The 17331-nt window shown below is 42.4% G+C and overlaps 1 protein-coding gene across 1 annotated transcript; it reads right to left on the bottom strand.

Annotated features, from left to right (window-relative positions):
- Window positions 1-686: 686 nt before the first annotated feature.
- LOC131239741 (CDP-diacylglycerol--glycerol-3-phosphate 3-phosphatidyltransferase 1, chloroplastic) lies at window positions 687-17006 on the bottom strand. The gene is made up of 8 exons (XM_058237591.1): window positions 16433-17006; window positions 3785-3851; window positions 3614-3688; window positions 3458-3509; window positions 2528-2613; window positions 2360-2434; window positions 1977-2071; window positions 687-1555 (listed from the first exon to the last, which is right to left on the bottom strand). The coding sequence occupies exons 1-8, from the start codon at window positions 16933-16935 to the stop codon at window positions 1435-1437; spliced, it is 1074 nt and encodes a 357-aa protein (XP_058093574.1). The 5' UTR covers window positions 16936-17006; the 3' UTR covers window positions 687-1434.
- Window positions 17007-17331: the final 325 nt, after the last annotated feature.

The raw sequence follows: 17331 nt of genomic DNA, 5'->3' as shown, positions 1-17331 counted from the left end.
CCACCTGAAAAGTTGCCCGTCACCCATGTGGGACCCATCATTGGTGTGGCTCATCTTCCTGTGAGACCACTGTCAATGCGGACCGTCCTTCCTCTGCGACCCATCATTGATATGGGCGTCCATCATGTTGGGGCCCACCTTGACGCAGGTTCTCTTGTGCGTGGCATACCTTGGAGGTGGACCATTCATCATGTGTGGCCCACCTTGGATGTGGACCGTCCATTATATAGGGGCCACATCTGCCACTTCGATGTTGAACGCCTATCATGTGAGACCTACTTTAAGAATCATAAGCAATCCATGACAGAAATCATACGCAATCCATCTCTGTACAAATGACCTTGGTCCTTGACCGTCCATATTATTGGCCATTGATCAAATGGTTAAGATTGTCAGATCCGTGTGATATTTGCATGGTAGTTCATCCAATGTATGTTAGACCTCGTGGGGATGTAGCAAATTGGCCGGAGAGAAGGATAGGGCCATAATTATGGTACCTTGGCTGCAGGTGGTCAGTTCTCATACCAGAAAAAGGTCCACTCCTTGGTTTGGACCGTCCATCATCAGCATTTAGGATAGAAGTCTGAGCGTGGAAGAAAATGGTAGAGAAATATTTGGGTGGAAAAGTGAAATAACGCAGTTAGATATCATTTCCCACTTAAAAGCTCCTTTTCTCAAACAGAAAGTGAAAATAACATTTTCTCCACCCAATTACTTTCCTGCTTCCCAAACAGGCCCTCAAATAAAAGCAAGAAAACAGCTATAAAAGGAGGAGATTGCAAAACAAAAACATTGCATGATAGAAGGTGCAACCGTTCCAATACAGCTTTCTACTGTATGCTTCTCTTCTTTCATTCTACCATTTTTACAAGGATGGGTTTTGCTGTGTGAAATCAATCCCATGAACAGCAGCTTTTTTCTCGTGGAACTGCTTCATGGTCTTTGGTTTAACCAGTCCCACGAACGGCCTTCTCCAATTGTTTGTTACATAACAAATGGCACAGACACTAGGGGTGCCTCTTTTTTTTTTTTCTTTTTTTTTGTGCCTTTGGATGCACTATCAGATTGAATTGCAAGTATTTGTCTGATAAATTGAAAATACCATGAAGTTTAGTTACCTTCCGCTCACTGGGCTCCAAATTGCAATTATGCTACTTTCGGGTTGGACTTGGAAGGAACTTGATTGCGATTTGAGGGCGGCTACCTCATTTTGTCATTTCTGCTTGATCGAAATGCATGTCGCAATTCAATTCAGTTATTCATCCAACTGCAGCCTTAGGGATTGCTTTTCTTTTTTCTTTCTTCGAAAGACAGCCTTAAAAGGATCTTTGGATCCCTTCCCAATTGGATGACTCTATCCAAAGACTGGTTTTCAAATTTGCAATGTCTGCTTTCTCACTGGCTGTATCCGTGAGAGGATTGGTGAGTTTCAGATCAGTAGGATTTGCTTCTGGAAACTGATTGCCATCTTTCTGCTGGCAATGCTGATCCACTCCGCATATGCTGTGCTCCATATGCTGCTGAAGATGCTACTGTTGTTGCAGCAACTAACCAACTGCGAGACAGGTTTTTTACTTTTCAATATTTTTCAAAGCTAGTTATGAATGAAGAGGAATAAATAGAGGAGGCATTGTATGATGTCACCCAACTAAACTGTGCCTCTGCTACTACAAAGTGGCATCACAGAATCACATATAGGTCCCATCTTTTGTGATCCAGACTCTGTTGAGGCCATTATGTGTGTGTCGTGCTTGAAGATCCCCCTCCATCGCACAACACGAGCTAATTGTTTGAAGCAGTGCTAATGAAGATTTGGTCTGGGGTCCAGATTCAATGGGAAAATATCCCATATGGCTCAGAATTTCTGGTGGGGGCCTCCAGGCTCCAGTGCAGTGGCTGGCCAAACAGAATACCATTTCCTTCGCCAAAAATTGCATAATTTCAGCCCAGTTGAGTGTTCAAATGCAGAAAATTACCTTAAGTATGTGATGTATGGTTGAGTTTCTTCAGTGCCAAATTCGGGTTGAAGAAGAGCAGCTGCCACTAAAACCAATTGGAACACTGTATTGACCTGCCAAGGCATGCACTCTCAAAAAAGGCAAACAAAACTAACGCTTCTTATGGTAGAGAAAATGGCACAATCCCTTTTCCTTTTCCATAATTTCTTATTCTGTTTTCAATGGCATGGCTCAATTGCATAAAAACTTAGCAAGTGAGAAAAGGGGGCAAAAAAAACTACTACAGTTAAATGGGCTTATGTTTAGTTTGAAGCATAGGGTATAACACTTAGTCTGACGCTTGGAAGATCGACATTGGAGTGTTTCATGCATGTGCAAGGGGAACAAAGAGGCATACGTACCTTGCTGAGGAAGAGGGGTTCCACCTTCTCTGGACGGGTTCCATCGAGGTTGACAAAATCAGACCAGCTTCTCCACTAAAATTATAATTATTATTAGGATGGACGCTTAAAAGATCCTGATCATATTCAACTAGATTGGTTGACATTGTTAAAGAAACGTGGCCTCACCTCCCAACCCAACGTTTGAGCTCTTTTGTATACTGCACCACTGATGAGAGCAACATCTCTTAGCACAACCAGGCCAACAAGTCCAGCTTCAAAACCCAAAACCAGAATCAGAAAGTTTCTATCCAAATGCGTTTGGACAAGGGTTTAAAATTGCTGCTTTGAAAATATGATGCCCAAGGGGCATTACATATAGCCAATGGTAGCAGCCATTGTAGTGGCTGTTCCAAAAAAACAAAAAACAAAAAAAAATTAAAATTATTATTATTATTTTTTTAAATCCCACTATATTGCCATTATAACATTTTAAGAGCTGATATGCTACACACAAACACAGCCATTATATATGCCTTGATAGTTGTACACAACCAAACACTATTGGGCTGTCTCTGTGACATCATCTGATATTATGGCCGTAATAGCAATTTCAAATTTGAGGTATAAGCTATAAGAATGGACAACAACAGGAATGCATCCCTTCTTCCACCATTTTCTCTCCTTTTTTTCTTTTTTTCTCTTTTTTTACTTTTTTCTTCTTCTTCTTCTTCTTCTTCTTCTTCTTTTTTTTTTTTTTTTTTTGAGGATTAATGGAAATTTTTATTAGACTCCCGCTTGCAAACAAGCCGGAAAGGAATACCACGAGGGGAAGAGAACAAACAGATTACATCCCAAGACAAGATTTAAGAAGATCTGAATCAACGTTCAGAACAGAGGCCCAATCCAGAATATTCACTTTAATGGACGGCAGCAAAGCCTCTAAGGAGCCCGTAGAATCCCAGAAAAGGCGTCTATTTCTTTCGCCCCAAATGCCCCCACCAAATGCCTGGCAAAATCAGATTCCAAATAGGCCTAACCCTCTTTGAAATCTCCCCATCATTTTTCTCAAATTAATAAGTGTGTGTGTGAAAAGAAAATAAATTGAAGGCTGCTTACAATGCAAAAGGTCCATTTTCACCATTGCTAGAGCTACACAGCCAATTAGCACCTGTACCATCAGCAATGGTGTGAATAACAAGCATTAGCAGCACCTGCTAATAAATTCTATTAAATTTAGATGCGCAAAGCAAGTAGCTTGAATACAAGTCCAACCTTATCAGCAAGGGGATCAAGGTATGAACCTATCACTGAATTGATACCCATCTTCCTGGCAACGAAACCATCCAGCTACAAAGGGAAACAAGAGGCAATTCAATATCTCACTTCGAAGATTTCATATCCAGGTTTTCATGGCAGGTATCAGTGTGGTCCTTCCAAACATACCCAGTCAGTTGCCCCAGAGATGGCTAAGCCCACAAATGAAGAAAGATACCATTCATTTATGATCATCCTGCAAAAAAATGTTGCTAATATTGTAAATCAAGCAATAGACATGACAGCACTACATGTCATACAAAAATAAGTCATTTCAATCATCAATAGGGAATACCCCAAAAGTCAAGCGGATTGGAAGATCCTATACATCACAAAAAAAAAAAAAAAAAAAAAAAACCCTTAAATCACCATAATGGTCTTCCTTTTTCCCAACTCAAGAAGGTATCTTTAGTAATTGAGCAAAAGATTCTCTCAAAGTCCAATGATCAATGGATAAGAGGAGATAATAAACAAAGAGGATGGTGAGCCACTCCACTCTTAGTAAGAGTATCAGCCAAATCCTTTTCTTCTCTAAGAATGAGATTAAAAGAGTCCGGAATTTTAAATTACCTAAAAATGTTTGGTGTTTATGTACAGTTCTTTCTCCTTGCTGTCTCTCTCTTGCTTTTGAAATATGTTGCCAAAGTTGAACATGACACACGAAAGGGGTGCATGCATTAACTAGAAAGGTGTGGATTTCATTTTCAAGAACCGGGGGGGGGGGGACTTTTCTTTTATGAGAAAAAGGAGTTTGGAAAGCATGACCAATCCAATTGACTATATTAGCCGGGCAAGAGGCTTTTGAACATTGGTACATGTGGTTCTTTCTCCTTCGCTGTTTCTTTCGTTTGCTTTTGAAATATGTTGCCAAAGTTCAAAATGGCACATGAAAGGGGTGTATGCATTAACTATAAAAGGTGTACATTTCATTTTTGGAAAAAGGAGAAAAAAAAAAATTATAAAACCAGAAAAGATGATTACCCAACTTTTCTTTCATGAGAAAAGGGGTTTGGACTTTGTACTGAAAGCCTGCTCAACCCATATGACTAACTTAGCCAGGCAAGAGATTTTTTAACATTGTGCCGTATGCTTTACAAAATAAAATAAAAAGAAGTCATGTGTGACAATGTAAAGCAGGGGTGAAACAGGCTGAAATTCCTCAATATAAATTTTTTTTTTAAAAGAGAGAGAGAGAGAGAGAGAGAGAGAGAGAGAGAGAGAGAGTTTGAAGAGAAATAGGATTTTGAAGTTTGAAGGGAAACAGAGTAGTTTTATTCTCGTTCTTGAGACTCAATGCTAGAAATGGGGGGAAACAAGATTTTGATCAGTTTATTGTAGAATGAGGTATTCCAGTAGCTTAAAAGGGAAAAAATTTGCCACATACTAAATGGAACCATTGGGCTTGAACCATGATGGAATGAGCTTGTGATGTAGAGCGGGTCGCGGACACTTTCATGTCCAAGATGGATCAGAGAAGGCCCGATTAGAAGCAAAAGTCATCAAGACCGTCAGAACCTTAAAATAGGCATATCTCGCAAACCAGAATGAGTTACTCGACGTACCATATATGATTTTTGGGGTAGGACGAGCTACTTTAGCCAACCAACCCTGCTATGCCGGGTTGCCCATGCCAAATTTGTGAGATTCCATCATATCGGCGGTCAAATTCCATTTTTAGTATGTTTTAGTTTGATTATAACTCTTCATCCGTTGGGCTTTAGGAGTTGTGTCCAACATGAAAAGTGTTTAGAAAAATTAGGAAAATAACATGGTTAAGCCACATAGGACACTTACTATAAATAGAAATTTACTATTTATAGTAAGTTACGAATTTTAGGGAGTTTTAGTTATAGTTTAATTCCTAAACTTATTCCAAGTCTTGGTATCCCTATTTAAAGGGTTGTAGACTCATTTATTTCATCCATCAAATAATTTACGAATTTTCATGAATATTATTTCTATTTTCTTACTTTTTCCTCGTGGATTATAGAAGTCTCTGTGAGGAATCCAAAGCTTCATGGATTCAAAGTAGTTATCCTTGAGGAAGACGGTGATCGACCTCATCATGTTCATCCGTGCGTCAACCGGCCAGTGCTGCATTCATGTCCGCAGAAGTGCTTGGATTTAATCTACATCTAAGACAAAATGTGATCAACCAAACTGCTTGAAATCCACTGGCATTCTAAAGATGAAAATATGCCAGTTTATACAGACGGAGAAATGCTAAGGTAGTTCACACAGGGATATCAGAGGCAATTTGCCACACAAGCGCAACATACACGCATCGCTTGTCAGGGATCTAAACCATTCATCACGTGGGGCCTATACAAACATGCCTTGGCCAAAAATTAAGCCAGTCCACACATCATGGGGGCCAAACCCTGAATATAGACCATTGGTCATCTTTTTCCAAACCATCCATTTTATTCATGCAAGTTGACCCACCCAATGAGTGGAACAGCCTCATTTTTGGGTTATGGCATGTTCATAATGTGTCCCACTTAATAAATGATCCAGATCTCATGCATGTTTGCCACATAGGCGTGCATGTTACATGTCGTGGAGTCACACATATGGCTCTTTCCTCTCAATCTCATTAATAATATACTATAATATATATATTTTTAAAGATAATGGCAACTTTATTACAGACTTACTTGCAAACAAGATAGGAAAAGAATACAAGGTGAAAAAACAAAAAGCATCAACGCCTTGGGGCAGACAAAATACAATCGGGATCCACTTTAGAAGAGGTTGCCCACTCTGAAACAGACACCATAATGAAATCCACAAGGGCCTTAACTAATACTGGAGAATCCTAAAAACACCTCCTATTACGTTCCCCCCAGATTGCCCACCAAACAGTAGGCAGGATCAAGAACCAGATTCCCTTAAACTTCCTGTCCACACCCATGCCATGCCACATCCAAATGAGCTCTGAGACCGAGGCCGACATCACCCAAGAGATCTCGAAAAGCGATAAGAAGTGTGTCCACACCTCGCGGATGAAGGGACAAAAAGTGAAGGGATGATCAATGGATTCGGCCACTTGCTTACACATATAGCATCTATTGGAAATGACCATTCCTCTCTTCTAAAGATTGTCTATCATCAAGATCTTTCTACCCACTAAGTGAAGGATGTGACTTTAGGGGGTGCTCCATAAAATCACAAGTGATAAGGATAAGTCCCATTTGGAATCAACCTCTTCGACCGGATCATCTTATATAAAGAAGAAACTGTAAAGAGACCCGAGCTACGCGCAGACCACACCATGGAGTCTGCTTCCCCAGATGGGTAGATATTCTTCATGCAAGCCAAGAGAGAAAGCAACCCTTCCACCTGACTATCCGGCAGATTTCTTCTACATAGGTAATGCAGGGGCATTTTCACACCGAGCTTAAGCAGGGTAGCCTGTGGGATGCGGGGACACACTCAAGGTGGGCGGCCCGTGTGAGGTGGGGTGGTGTGATGTGGGGCCCACGAGGGGGGTTCGGCCAAAGTCCTAACCCATACGATGTAGGGCCTGAGCTATGAGATAAAAGGATTAATTTGCCATGCTCTAACAGTGCAAGCTTTTAGAGCAAGTGGTTAATTGTCCTGCATCAAATTGATATTAGAGCGGGAGGTCTCGTGATCAAGACTCATCACCGGAGGTGATTAATGCATGGGCATTTTCACACCGGGCTCGAGTAAGGTAGCCTATGGGATGCGGGGACACACTCGGGGTGGGCGGCCCATGTGAGGCAGGCCCCACCAGTGTGAGGTGGATGCGGGGCCCACGAGGGGAGTTAGGCCAAGGTCCTAACCCATGCGATGTGGGGCCTGGGCTATGAGATAAAGGGATTAATTCGCCATGCTCTAACAGTTCGAGCTTTTAGAGCAAGTGGTTAATTGTTCTGCATCAATAAGACATCCAACATGCTAAGGAGACAGATTCTACTACTTTAATTCCTTCAGATGAAGCCAAGTGAGCTAAATTTGGAAAGTCCAAGATCAAGGGGTGAGCGCCATGCCAAGTATCCTCCCAAAACCTGGTTTTAGATCCATCACCAAAAGAAAAGAAAATAACATCCCAAAACTTCATTTTGCAAAGCCGCTATAGATCTCCAAATAGAAGAAGCTCTGTAAATGAAGGACTCCTTAATTTCCCAGCCCCCCTCTTTAAGACCATGGATGCCACAATCTTGCGACAAAACTGACCTTCCTCCATTCCAAACCACCAGAACCAATTTCTAAGTAGGGTCGTATTCATACATCCCAAGTCACATAAACCCACACCACCTTGGGTAATTGGCCTACACAACTCCTCCCAATTCAAGAGGTAGAACTTGGCCGTCAACCAACCCCTTTCACAAGAAATCCCTTCATAGTTTGTCCAATCTTTCTTGCATTGAGATCGAACATTTGAATAGAAACATTAAATAAAGCAACATATGGGAGAATGTTGTTTTTAGAAGGGTCAGTGACCACCCAAAGATAGATAATGAGTATTCCACTTTGATAACTTTCTCTTGATACGCTCAATCACCCTGTCCCAAAAGTGCTTGGCAGGCTTCCCAATACATAATGGAAGCCCCAAGTCAGTGGAAGGGAATGCTCCGGTCTTATAGCCAAACATCATAGCTTGTCCCCCAACCTCCTCTAGTTGGAGATGAATGCGCAACATCTCACACTTTCCGATATTGATCTTCAAACCCGAAACCGCCTCAAAGCATGTAACTATTTTGCAGAGCTTGCTCACCATCATAGGCTTGGCATCACAAAATATAATGGTATCGTCAGCGAATGGTGAGCTACAACAATGGTTGAAGAGCCCATCATAGTTAGGTTAAGATATAATTAAGCATGCCATGACGTTGCTAGGATCTCAAAGAGGCCTTTATGACCCTGGCTTGTAAATGGACCTCATGCTAAACACAACACGACCCAACGAGGTAGCCACCTTGGAGCTGCTTATGAGGTTTATCTCTTAACCCTTATCTAGCAAACAGTTGAATGCTTCTACTACAACTAGGAAGAGGTAGGGAGAGAGCGTGTCCCTTTGTCTAAAGACCACTAGTCAGTCTAAAATAGCCTTTCCAGGAACCATGTACAAGCACTAAGAAGTTGGGGATCTGACGCAGGCCTGAATCCATCTTCTCCACTTTGCACACATCCGCCTACCCAACATGTAGTTGAGGAACTCCTATTCAACATGGTCACTCATATGCCTTCTCAACATCCTGCTTACAAAATACCCTTGGTCTCTTCTCTTTGAAACGAGCATCAACACACTTGTGGGCTATGAAAGCATTTTCCAGAATTTGTCTTCCATAACAAAGGCCCCTTGCTTGTCTGATATGACTCTCCAACACACCACAGAATCTCGAAGCAAGAATCTTGGCCAATATCTTATACAGGCTCCCGATAAAGCTTATGGGCCTAAAATCTTTTAAGCTTTCAGCCCCTTCAACCTTTAGGGATGATGGCAATGAAAGGTGACCTGAGCACCGGAGGTAAACTACCTTCTTCAAAGAACTCTTTAACAAAAGCAATCACATCCTCCTTTACTATACTTCAAAATACTTCGAAAAAAGGTGAGAGGAAAACCATCTAGTGTAGGAGCTTTGTCTCTACACAAACCATCCACTGCCTCTTTGATTTCTAATTTCGTAACTAAAGCTTCCAAGAGATAAGCTTGAGCATCCAAATTAGAGGTGTACACAAGTTGATCGGAGTCGAGCTTTGCCTAGCTCAACTTGACTCGGCCAGCAAGATACCTCAGCTCGAACTTGGCTTGGCTCGGTCATCGAACCTGTATTGGCAGCTCAGCTCGGCTCCGCTCGGTCCAATTCAAGTCGAGTTCGAGTTTTCGAGCTGAGTTCAGCCTAAGGCAGTGTGATGAGATGATGAGAGGAGTATGGGAGAGTACCTTTTAGTTGTCAGTCGTCCAGGTGGACGATGGAGAATAGAGAGAGAGTATATGATAGTAGTCGTTGGTCATCGTTCGGGCGTTGGAGAATGGTGTAAAAGGGAGGAGAGGAGAGTGGTCGCCAGTTGCCATTCGAGCGCTGGAGAACGGCGAGAGAGAGAGAGAGAGAGAGAGAGAGGGTCTGGGTCGAGCACTGCCACTGGACGGCTGGAGAGGCCGAGAGTGGGTTAGAGTTTTTAGGGTCAGGAGCTAGAGAATGGCCGAGACTCGGGTGGGTTATATATATACCCGATCAAAAAATCGAGTTGATCTGAACTGAGTCGGGTTCGAGCTCAATACCGAGTCGAGCTCGGGCTCAACTTGAATTTTTTTGAGCTCAATAAAACTAGCTCTACTCGGCTTGAACACAATTTCGATCCGAGTCGAGTTGAGCTTTTTCGAGTCGATTCAAGCGAGCTAACCGAGCTAGCTTAGTTCGTGTACAACTATATCCATAATGTTGTCAAAGTGAAGGTAATCTAATCTCAAACAACTCCAATGCTCTTTTGGTAAAAGCTTTTCATAGTATCCCACAACCGCTCTGCATAGTTGCTCCTTTTTGCCGAACCTTTTTCCATCCACCAAAAAGGGGACAAACTCTATTGTTTCTAGCTTTTGCCAAAGCAATATTGTGGAAAAACTATGTATATTCTTATCTCATTCTTTCAAACCATAGGGCCCTTGATCGTTGCCTCTACTTATCCCTTCTTCCTTGAGAAGCTTTGCATGGTTTATCGCATGTGGGGCCTCCAAAATACATGTGCTCACCACATCCCGAGCCCCCGACACTTCCCTCTTCCACGTCTTTAGATTTTCCTTTAGCAGTTTCATCTTATTGAGTAATCTAAACCCAACCGACCCCGTAACTAGAAGGAACGCCACCAGCCCAAAGAAGCCTTCGACCTCCAACCAACATAGCTCAAACCTAAAAGGTTTGGGGCCCCAGCTCTCAGTATCAATTTGAAGCATAATGGACTTATGATAAAAAATTGGTCTCGAAAGCACCTTAAGCTGAGGTGGCTGAATTCTGTCCATCCTATACGAGGAAACGAGGAATTTGTCCAAGCGCGACATTATCAGATTGCTTCGCCCATTCGACCAAATGTACATGGCCCCTAACATTAGAATATCAATCAGAAATTGATTTTGGATCCAGGCAGAAAAATCCTTCATACATCTGGAGACCCCAAGCCCATTCTATTTCTCATATGTGAAAGCGAGTCACATTGAAATCCCCTCCGATACACCAAGGGAGGGATCACTTCTACAAGATTGCCTGGAGCTCTTCCTAGAAACATGATCTATTAACCACCTTACATTGCTCATAAACAGCAGAAAGAAGAAACTTGAAACCCAACGAAATCTCAGAAAGAACCACCAAAACAAAAATTCAACACACCAGCTATTGTCTTTTCTCCAGATGCCAAAGTTCCAGGCACTGAAATTCCCCCTGCTAAGCCTGAAGCATGCAAAGTAAGAAGCTCCTTCTGCTTAAGCCCCCACAAGTCATTCAAAATTTTGCTATCAATAGAAGACGGTTTGTTTCCTGAAGGCAAATGATCTGAACCTTGGAATTCCTACACGTTTCGTTGACTTGATACCTCTTAGCTTTGGACCCCAACCCCCGGATATTCCAGCTTAAAATATTCATTGGGACATTGATCACACCCTTCTAAGACCCGTGAATCTTGCTCCTTTTATAATTAATTGAGCTTTCAAGTTGCATCAGCTCTCTATGCCCTTTTGGAACCCATTTCATTAAGCACTTAGTCATTGAGTTGCCTTGCTATTCCAAGTGCTGGAATAAGGCCACCGCATCCTCGTCGCTAGTATGAAAGGATAGACCGAGCTTCCTACCCACCTTATTAATTATGCCTTTAGCCCAGTCTAGATCCTCCTTCGGAACGACACCTCTTTTGTTAACTTCGATTCAGTGGATAATGTCCCTGTCGCCTGTGGCCTGCAGAGTTATGCCCAATGCCATATTGTCTCATGAACAGTTTGACCCTCTGTTAGAAAGAGGATCAGCTTCCACAACCACCATAGCATCACTCTCCCCCTCCGACGCATACATGTATGTCTATGCCATTTCATCACTTCCTTTCTCTGGAATGAAAGAAGAGGGAGCTTCCTACATGTTCGGAACCTGACCAGTCTTCACACCAATAGGGGAGGACCACTCGACTCTACTTCCAGCTTGAACTTGAATGGGGGAAGAGACACATCCGGTGTGGCGGAGAAGAACAGCCCTCGGTCCACCCCTGTTATGAGGAACAAGAATTTTCACCTCTGCTGGTTTAAGACAGGGATTAGAAATATCCACATGTGCCTATGAACACATGAGCAAGCAATTTGGACCATAGTTCGAGCGAGCCAAACCATCAAATGGGGACCCTACACTCATGTGAACCATTGGCAGGTTGCTGACATCACCCAGGATCTCGCAAGAAGCACCAGCCAAAGAAAGGGCGCCACGTGGCCACTCATTAACCACTAGAGTAAATAGTTGAAAACAAAAGTAAGATAAAAACCAATGCACAAGGTATCATTTTAGCGTTCCAACATAATGCCCTGGTCAATCCAATGCATTTTTTGGGCAATCAAAAGCGATGCCAATAGAATCCTATAAAATCAATACTTTGCTCAATAAGATCATCTTGGTTTTTATATCATCAGCATCATATTAGCCTTTCTACCAACATTTTCAGGTTGTCTTCTAAATTGTAGATTGGCAAAAGGTCTATAATCGGCTACCCACTAGAAATCAATCCTTCCTCTTTTACCTAGGCTCTTGGAACCAGCAATGGGAAAAGCTGGCATTGAACACTCACGTCCCAGTATGATCCCACCCAACATTGTCCCCCGGCGAACTATTTTTTTTTTTTTGAAAGATGAAGGATTTCATTAAAAAGAGGAGGCAAAAGACAAAAAGAAAGACAAAAAGGAAAAGAAACGGTTGCTGAGAAAACAGCCGACCATTACACCCCAAGAAAGAAGAAATCTTGACTGTAAAGGTCATCTACGTTAGAGGCCCACTCAATCATGAGACGCATAGCATTAGAAGCCATAACACTAGCCGAATTGGAAATGTTTTGAAAGCATCTACTATTTCTTTCCCCCCACAATGATCACCAGACCGCCAGGACAGACATCATCCAAATAATCGTTTTCACCTTGCCCAAATGCACACCCTGCCAAGCTTGAAGGAACTGGCTAACCTCGCCCAGAAAGACCCAGTGTAACCTGAAAGCGTTTAAAATCTCCGCCCAGATCAATCTAGCAAAATGGCAGTGTAGCAGCAAGTGATCCACTGTCTCTTCAGCCCGCATACAACATAAACAGATATTGGGTAAGATCATCCCTTTCTTCCTTAGATTGTCCACTGTAAGAATCTTCTTTTTCCCAGCCAGCCAGCCGAAAACAATGATTTTTGGGGGAGCATCGTATTTCCAAAGGAATGAGGGATTTGGCTTTAGATTGTGTTTCAGTTTGTGCATCTGATTATAAAGAGACCGAACCGAAAGCAAACGACATGTCTAATTTCCAGAAAATAGAGTCTTGAGACGAAGGAGAAGGAGCGGACGAATATAGACATTCCAACAGACCCGTAAAGTCCATAATCTCCCAATCTTAAAGGCCTCTTCGACAATTCACATCCAGACTATTTTCCCATCCGTTTCATTGTAGTTGTCGAAAACGTACGATTTCTTGGAAAGAGCAATCTGGTAAGAGAAGGGGAATCTGCTTCTGAGTGTCTGTTCACCTATCCATATTTCATCCCAAAACCTGATTTTGTCACCGTTGCCAAGGACAAAGCCAATATTCGGCAACACAACCTTCATCATTTCCATAATTCCTTTCCACATGTGTGAAATTCTTCGAGACGGTAATTCTTTTACCCACCAACCACCAGGAGAAGAACCATATTTTCCTTTTATGATAGAGTTCCATAGAGTTCCATCTTCAGTCCCTAGCCTCCATATCCACTTACCTAGGAGTGCTTTATTCATCACTTTTAGATCTTTGACCCCAGCCCCCCCATCTGACAGCTGGAGGCAAATTTCCGACCAATTTAATAGATGAAACTTCTTCCTAATTTCCTTACCTTGCCATAGAAAATCCCGCCTCACTTTGTCAATGGGCTCCCTAACCGAAGCCAGGCATTTCAGGAGCGACATAAAATAAATCGGGAGATTGGAAAGAGCGGCTTTGATTAGCATGAGATGGCCTCCAAGCGATAGGTATCGACTCTTCCATCTCGAAAGATACAACTGAAACCTGGTTGTGACTTTATCCCACAGGGATTTGGGAGGTTTTCCGATACACAACGGCAAGCCCACAAAAGATGATGGCAGAGTGGCGGATTTGCAGCTGAAAAGATGAGAGAGAGCTTCAACCTCTCCACTATCCAAATTGATCCCAAAATTTTTGGATTTTACGAGATTTACCTTAAGATCGGAAACTGCTTGGAAATAAAGAACGGTAGTTCGTAAATTGTGGACCATCTCAGAGGAAGCGTCGGAGAATAGAAGGGAATCGTCCGCATATTGAATATGCATAATAGGCCGATGCATGCCATTGATGTCAATCCCACGTAGGATGCCCTCCTCCTGACCCTTAAGAATCATGCGAGACAAAGCCTCTCCCACGATAAGAAAGAAAAAAGGGGAGAGAGGATCTCCTTGCCTTAAACCTTGGTAACTTTTGAAAAAATCCTTTTGGAGACACGTTCAAAAGAATGGAGAAAAAAGCTGATCCAGTACATTCCTTCACCCAAGCTCTCCACTTGTCCCCAAACCCCATACGTTGCAACATGTACTGCAAGAAGCCCCAGTGGACATGATCATAAGCTTTTTCAATATCCAGTTTGCAAACGATATGCTTTCGACCCGATCTAGCAGTAGCATCCAGGACCTCGTTAGCAGAAAGGGCTACATCGATAATCTGTCTGCCTGCAATGAAGGCACACTGATTCTCCGAAATAAGCTTCCCAATTAACTTCGTCAGCCACATAGCTGACACTTTGGCCGGGATCTTATAAGGCCCTCCCAGCAAGCTAATAGGTCTGAAGTCTTTTGGAGATGCCGCCCCTGACATCTTCGGAATCAAAGCTATGAAAATCGCCCCAAAGCTGGTAGAAATCCTGCTTCTGTCATGAAAATCATTAAACTAGGCAATAACATCGGATTGGATGACTTCCCAAAAGTGAGCAAAGAAGGAGATGGGGTAACCGTCTGGTCCAGGCGCCTTGTCTGCCCCTAAGGAGTCGATAGCACGTTTGATTTCTTCACCTGAGAACGGAGCTTCCAAGGATGCCGCTTCCTCCTCTGAAATAGAACTGAAATCGATTCCATCAAGTTTGGGTTTGACCCAGTCGTCTCCCTTGAGAAGGGAGCAAAAGTATGATATCATCTTCTCAGTAATTTCATCTTTGTCTTCAACCCGAACTCCATCCACCAAGATGCTAGAGATTTTGTTGTTAGACGCATGCATACTTGCCATCGCATGGAAAAAATGCGTGTTCCTATCGCCTTCTTTGAGCCATTTTAAACGGGCCTTTTGTTTCCAAGAAATTTCTTTTTGAAGGATTCTGTCAGCAATTGCTTGAATTATCTGCACTCTTTTGACCTGGGCATCCGGATCCGAAATCTTGGGGTATTCATGTAATAGTCCCCCAGCGAACAATTACATGAATACCCCAAGAAGCCAATTTTCGATCAATGATATCAACCAATAAATGGCCAATATTTTGTGTGACTTGTCAGAGATATAATACTGTCTTGGGAATATAAAAAAAACCATATTGTCAAGACATGTTGATATGTCATGATATTTGTCATAACTCCCGATATATCCTACGATATTTGTGTATTTAGCATGTCGATGATATTTCCTTGTTTCTTTTTTTTCTTAGAGATATTTCCATGTATCGTGCCAGTATATGAATTGAGTGTGATATGTTCCCCATTCGCTACGTTTTGAATTTCCGATGTTATTATCAATCTGAGCACATGATATTACGTAGCATTTGCATCAGAAGACAATATAGGTGACACCTTCCAATGCATTGCCATACTGTGATACAAACATTTTTATTATATCAGCAGATGCATTTATCACCATGCATCCCCAACAAGAAACGATACATTCCAAATGTTTATTTTGAACCTGGCCTGCTACCACATTCAATATGTTCCTAGATGTTGTAAGTATCAAAGGGGAAATTATTTCAATCAATTCCTACCATGAAATGTTACATTCGGATGACACTAGTTAAAACAACACATCCCACCACTCCATTCATTCATTTCAGGGGTTGTTGGGATGTGGGGAAAGCTGACTTCAGACTAAGATGTCCACATCCGTGATTTAATTCTTTGAAAGTACATGCTGAGATGTTGTGATTGTATGGCTGGACAAGATGGTCAATGGATGTTGAGATTTTGTGTTTGGATCGTGTTCAATTCGGATGACACTAGTTAAAACAATAAAACCCACCACTCCATTCGTTCATTCTAGGGGTTGTTAGGATGCAGGGAAAGCTTACTTCAGATTAAGATGTCCACATCCATGATTTAAGTCTTTGACAGTACATGTGGAGATGTTGTGATTGTGTGGCTGGACATGATGGTCCATGGATGTTGAGATTGTGTTTGGATAGTGTTCGAATGGGTTTTTGCATGTCGAATCATTTACCACAGAAACAGAGATCGCCGCATATTGCCTCTGTATCTGACTGTTTTGGGCCGATACAGCTGTGTCAGCCATGGATGATATGGCAAACAGAGATATGAGAGAGGGAGAGAGAGAGAGGGAAAGTATACCATCCAATAAACGGACCAGAAACCATCCGACTGATCGAAATCAAATTCGGCAAATTAACGAATCCCTCTCTGACTGCACTTCTAACAATGGCGTCATTGCTCTGTAATTCCCGCGTCCGTTTAAGATTGATCAAATTCTCTGATCCAAACCGTAACCTGATTGGAAAACTCCTCGTGGAGAGAAGATTCAACGAGTCCGGCCTCTTCAAAACGAATTCGCTATGCAAAAAGAGCGGAGTCGCGGATTGCGAAAGCTTCCAAGGAGGAGGAGAGAGGAAGAGAGGCCCGGAGAGGGGAATCCATCTGGAGAACGGAGAGAAGAATCGGGTGTGAGAGGAGGCGAGCCTGAGAGCGAAAGAGAACGAAGAAGGAGATGAAGGAGGGAAGATGGAGAGGGGAGAAGCAGTTCCATAGGCGTGGAATGAGTAATATAGAAGGGAGAGAGGATTTCTAGGGCTTTTATGCTTTCTGAAGAGGGTTTTGAAGGAGCTGAAGACCGCCATTAATGGGAGAGGAAGAGAAATGAGTTGCTTGCTCCAGGTCTTTTTTGAAGGGAGTCGTTTGATACACTGGCAGAGTGTGACGCTTGATACACACGCACTCAAAAGTTTACGCGTGCCAAACGTTATTCTAAGCTGACCGTCGTTTCGGTGGAACAGAGATGCATTGGACTCGGCCTGATTGTCTGAGTCAGTGAGTGACTGGGTTGACTCAGTTGAGTCTAAGTGGGTGAGATAAGCCAGACAGCATTAAATTGTAATTTTAAGAGAGTATGTTCATTGTAGGTTATAAAATAAAATAATTAAAAGAAAAAAAAAAGGAACAAATCCCTATTTTGCCCATTTCTGATTTCTTTCATGGTTTTTATTGGAAAAAAGGGGAGGAGAAGAAAATGGAAA

Source organism: Magnolia sinica, chromosome 1 (genome assembly GCF_029962835.1).
Source record: "Magnolia sinica isolate HGM2019 chromosome 1, MsV1, whole genome shotgun sequence".
Taxonomy (NCBI): Eukaryota; Viridiplantae; Streptophyta; class Magnoliopsida; order Magnoliales; family Magnoliaceae; genus Magnolia; species Magnolia sinica.
The sequence above is the reverse complement of the archived record's forward strand: the minus strand, read 5'-3'. Positions and strand labels throughout refer to the sequence as shown.

What these genes read in the sequence shown, in the direction of transcription:
- LOC131239741 (XM_058237591.1), bottom strand. Translation starts at nt 16,935, where the DNA reads ATGGCGGTCTTCAGCTCCTTCAAAACCCTCTTCAGAAAGCATAAAAGC. An exon ending in TCTCTGGGGCAACTGACTGG is followed by an intron (nt 3,689 to 3,784) that starts GTATGTTTGGAA and finishes TTCCCTTTGTAG; the next exon opens with CTGGATGGTTTCGTTGCCAG. An exon ending in CTCAAACGTTGGGTTGGGAG is followed by an intron (nt 2,435 to 2,527) that starts GTGAGGCCACGT and finishes TTATAATTTTAG; the next exon opens with TGGAGAAGCTGGTCTGATTT.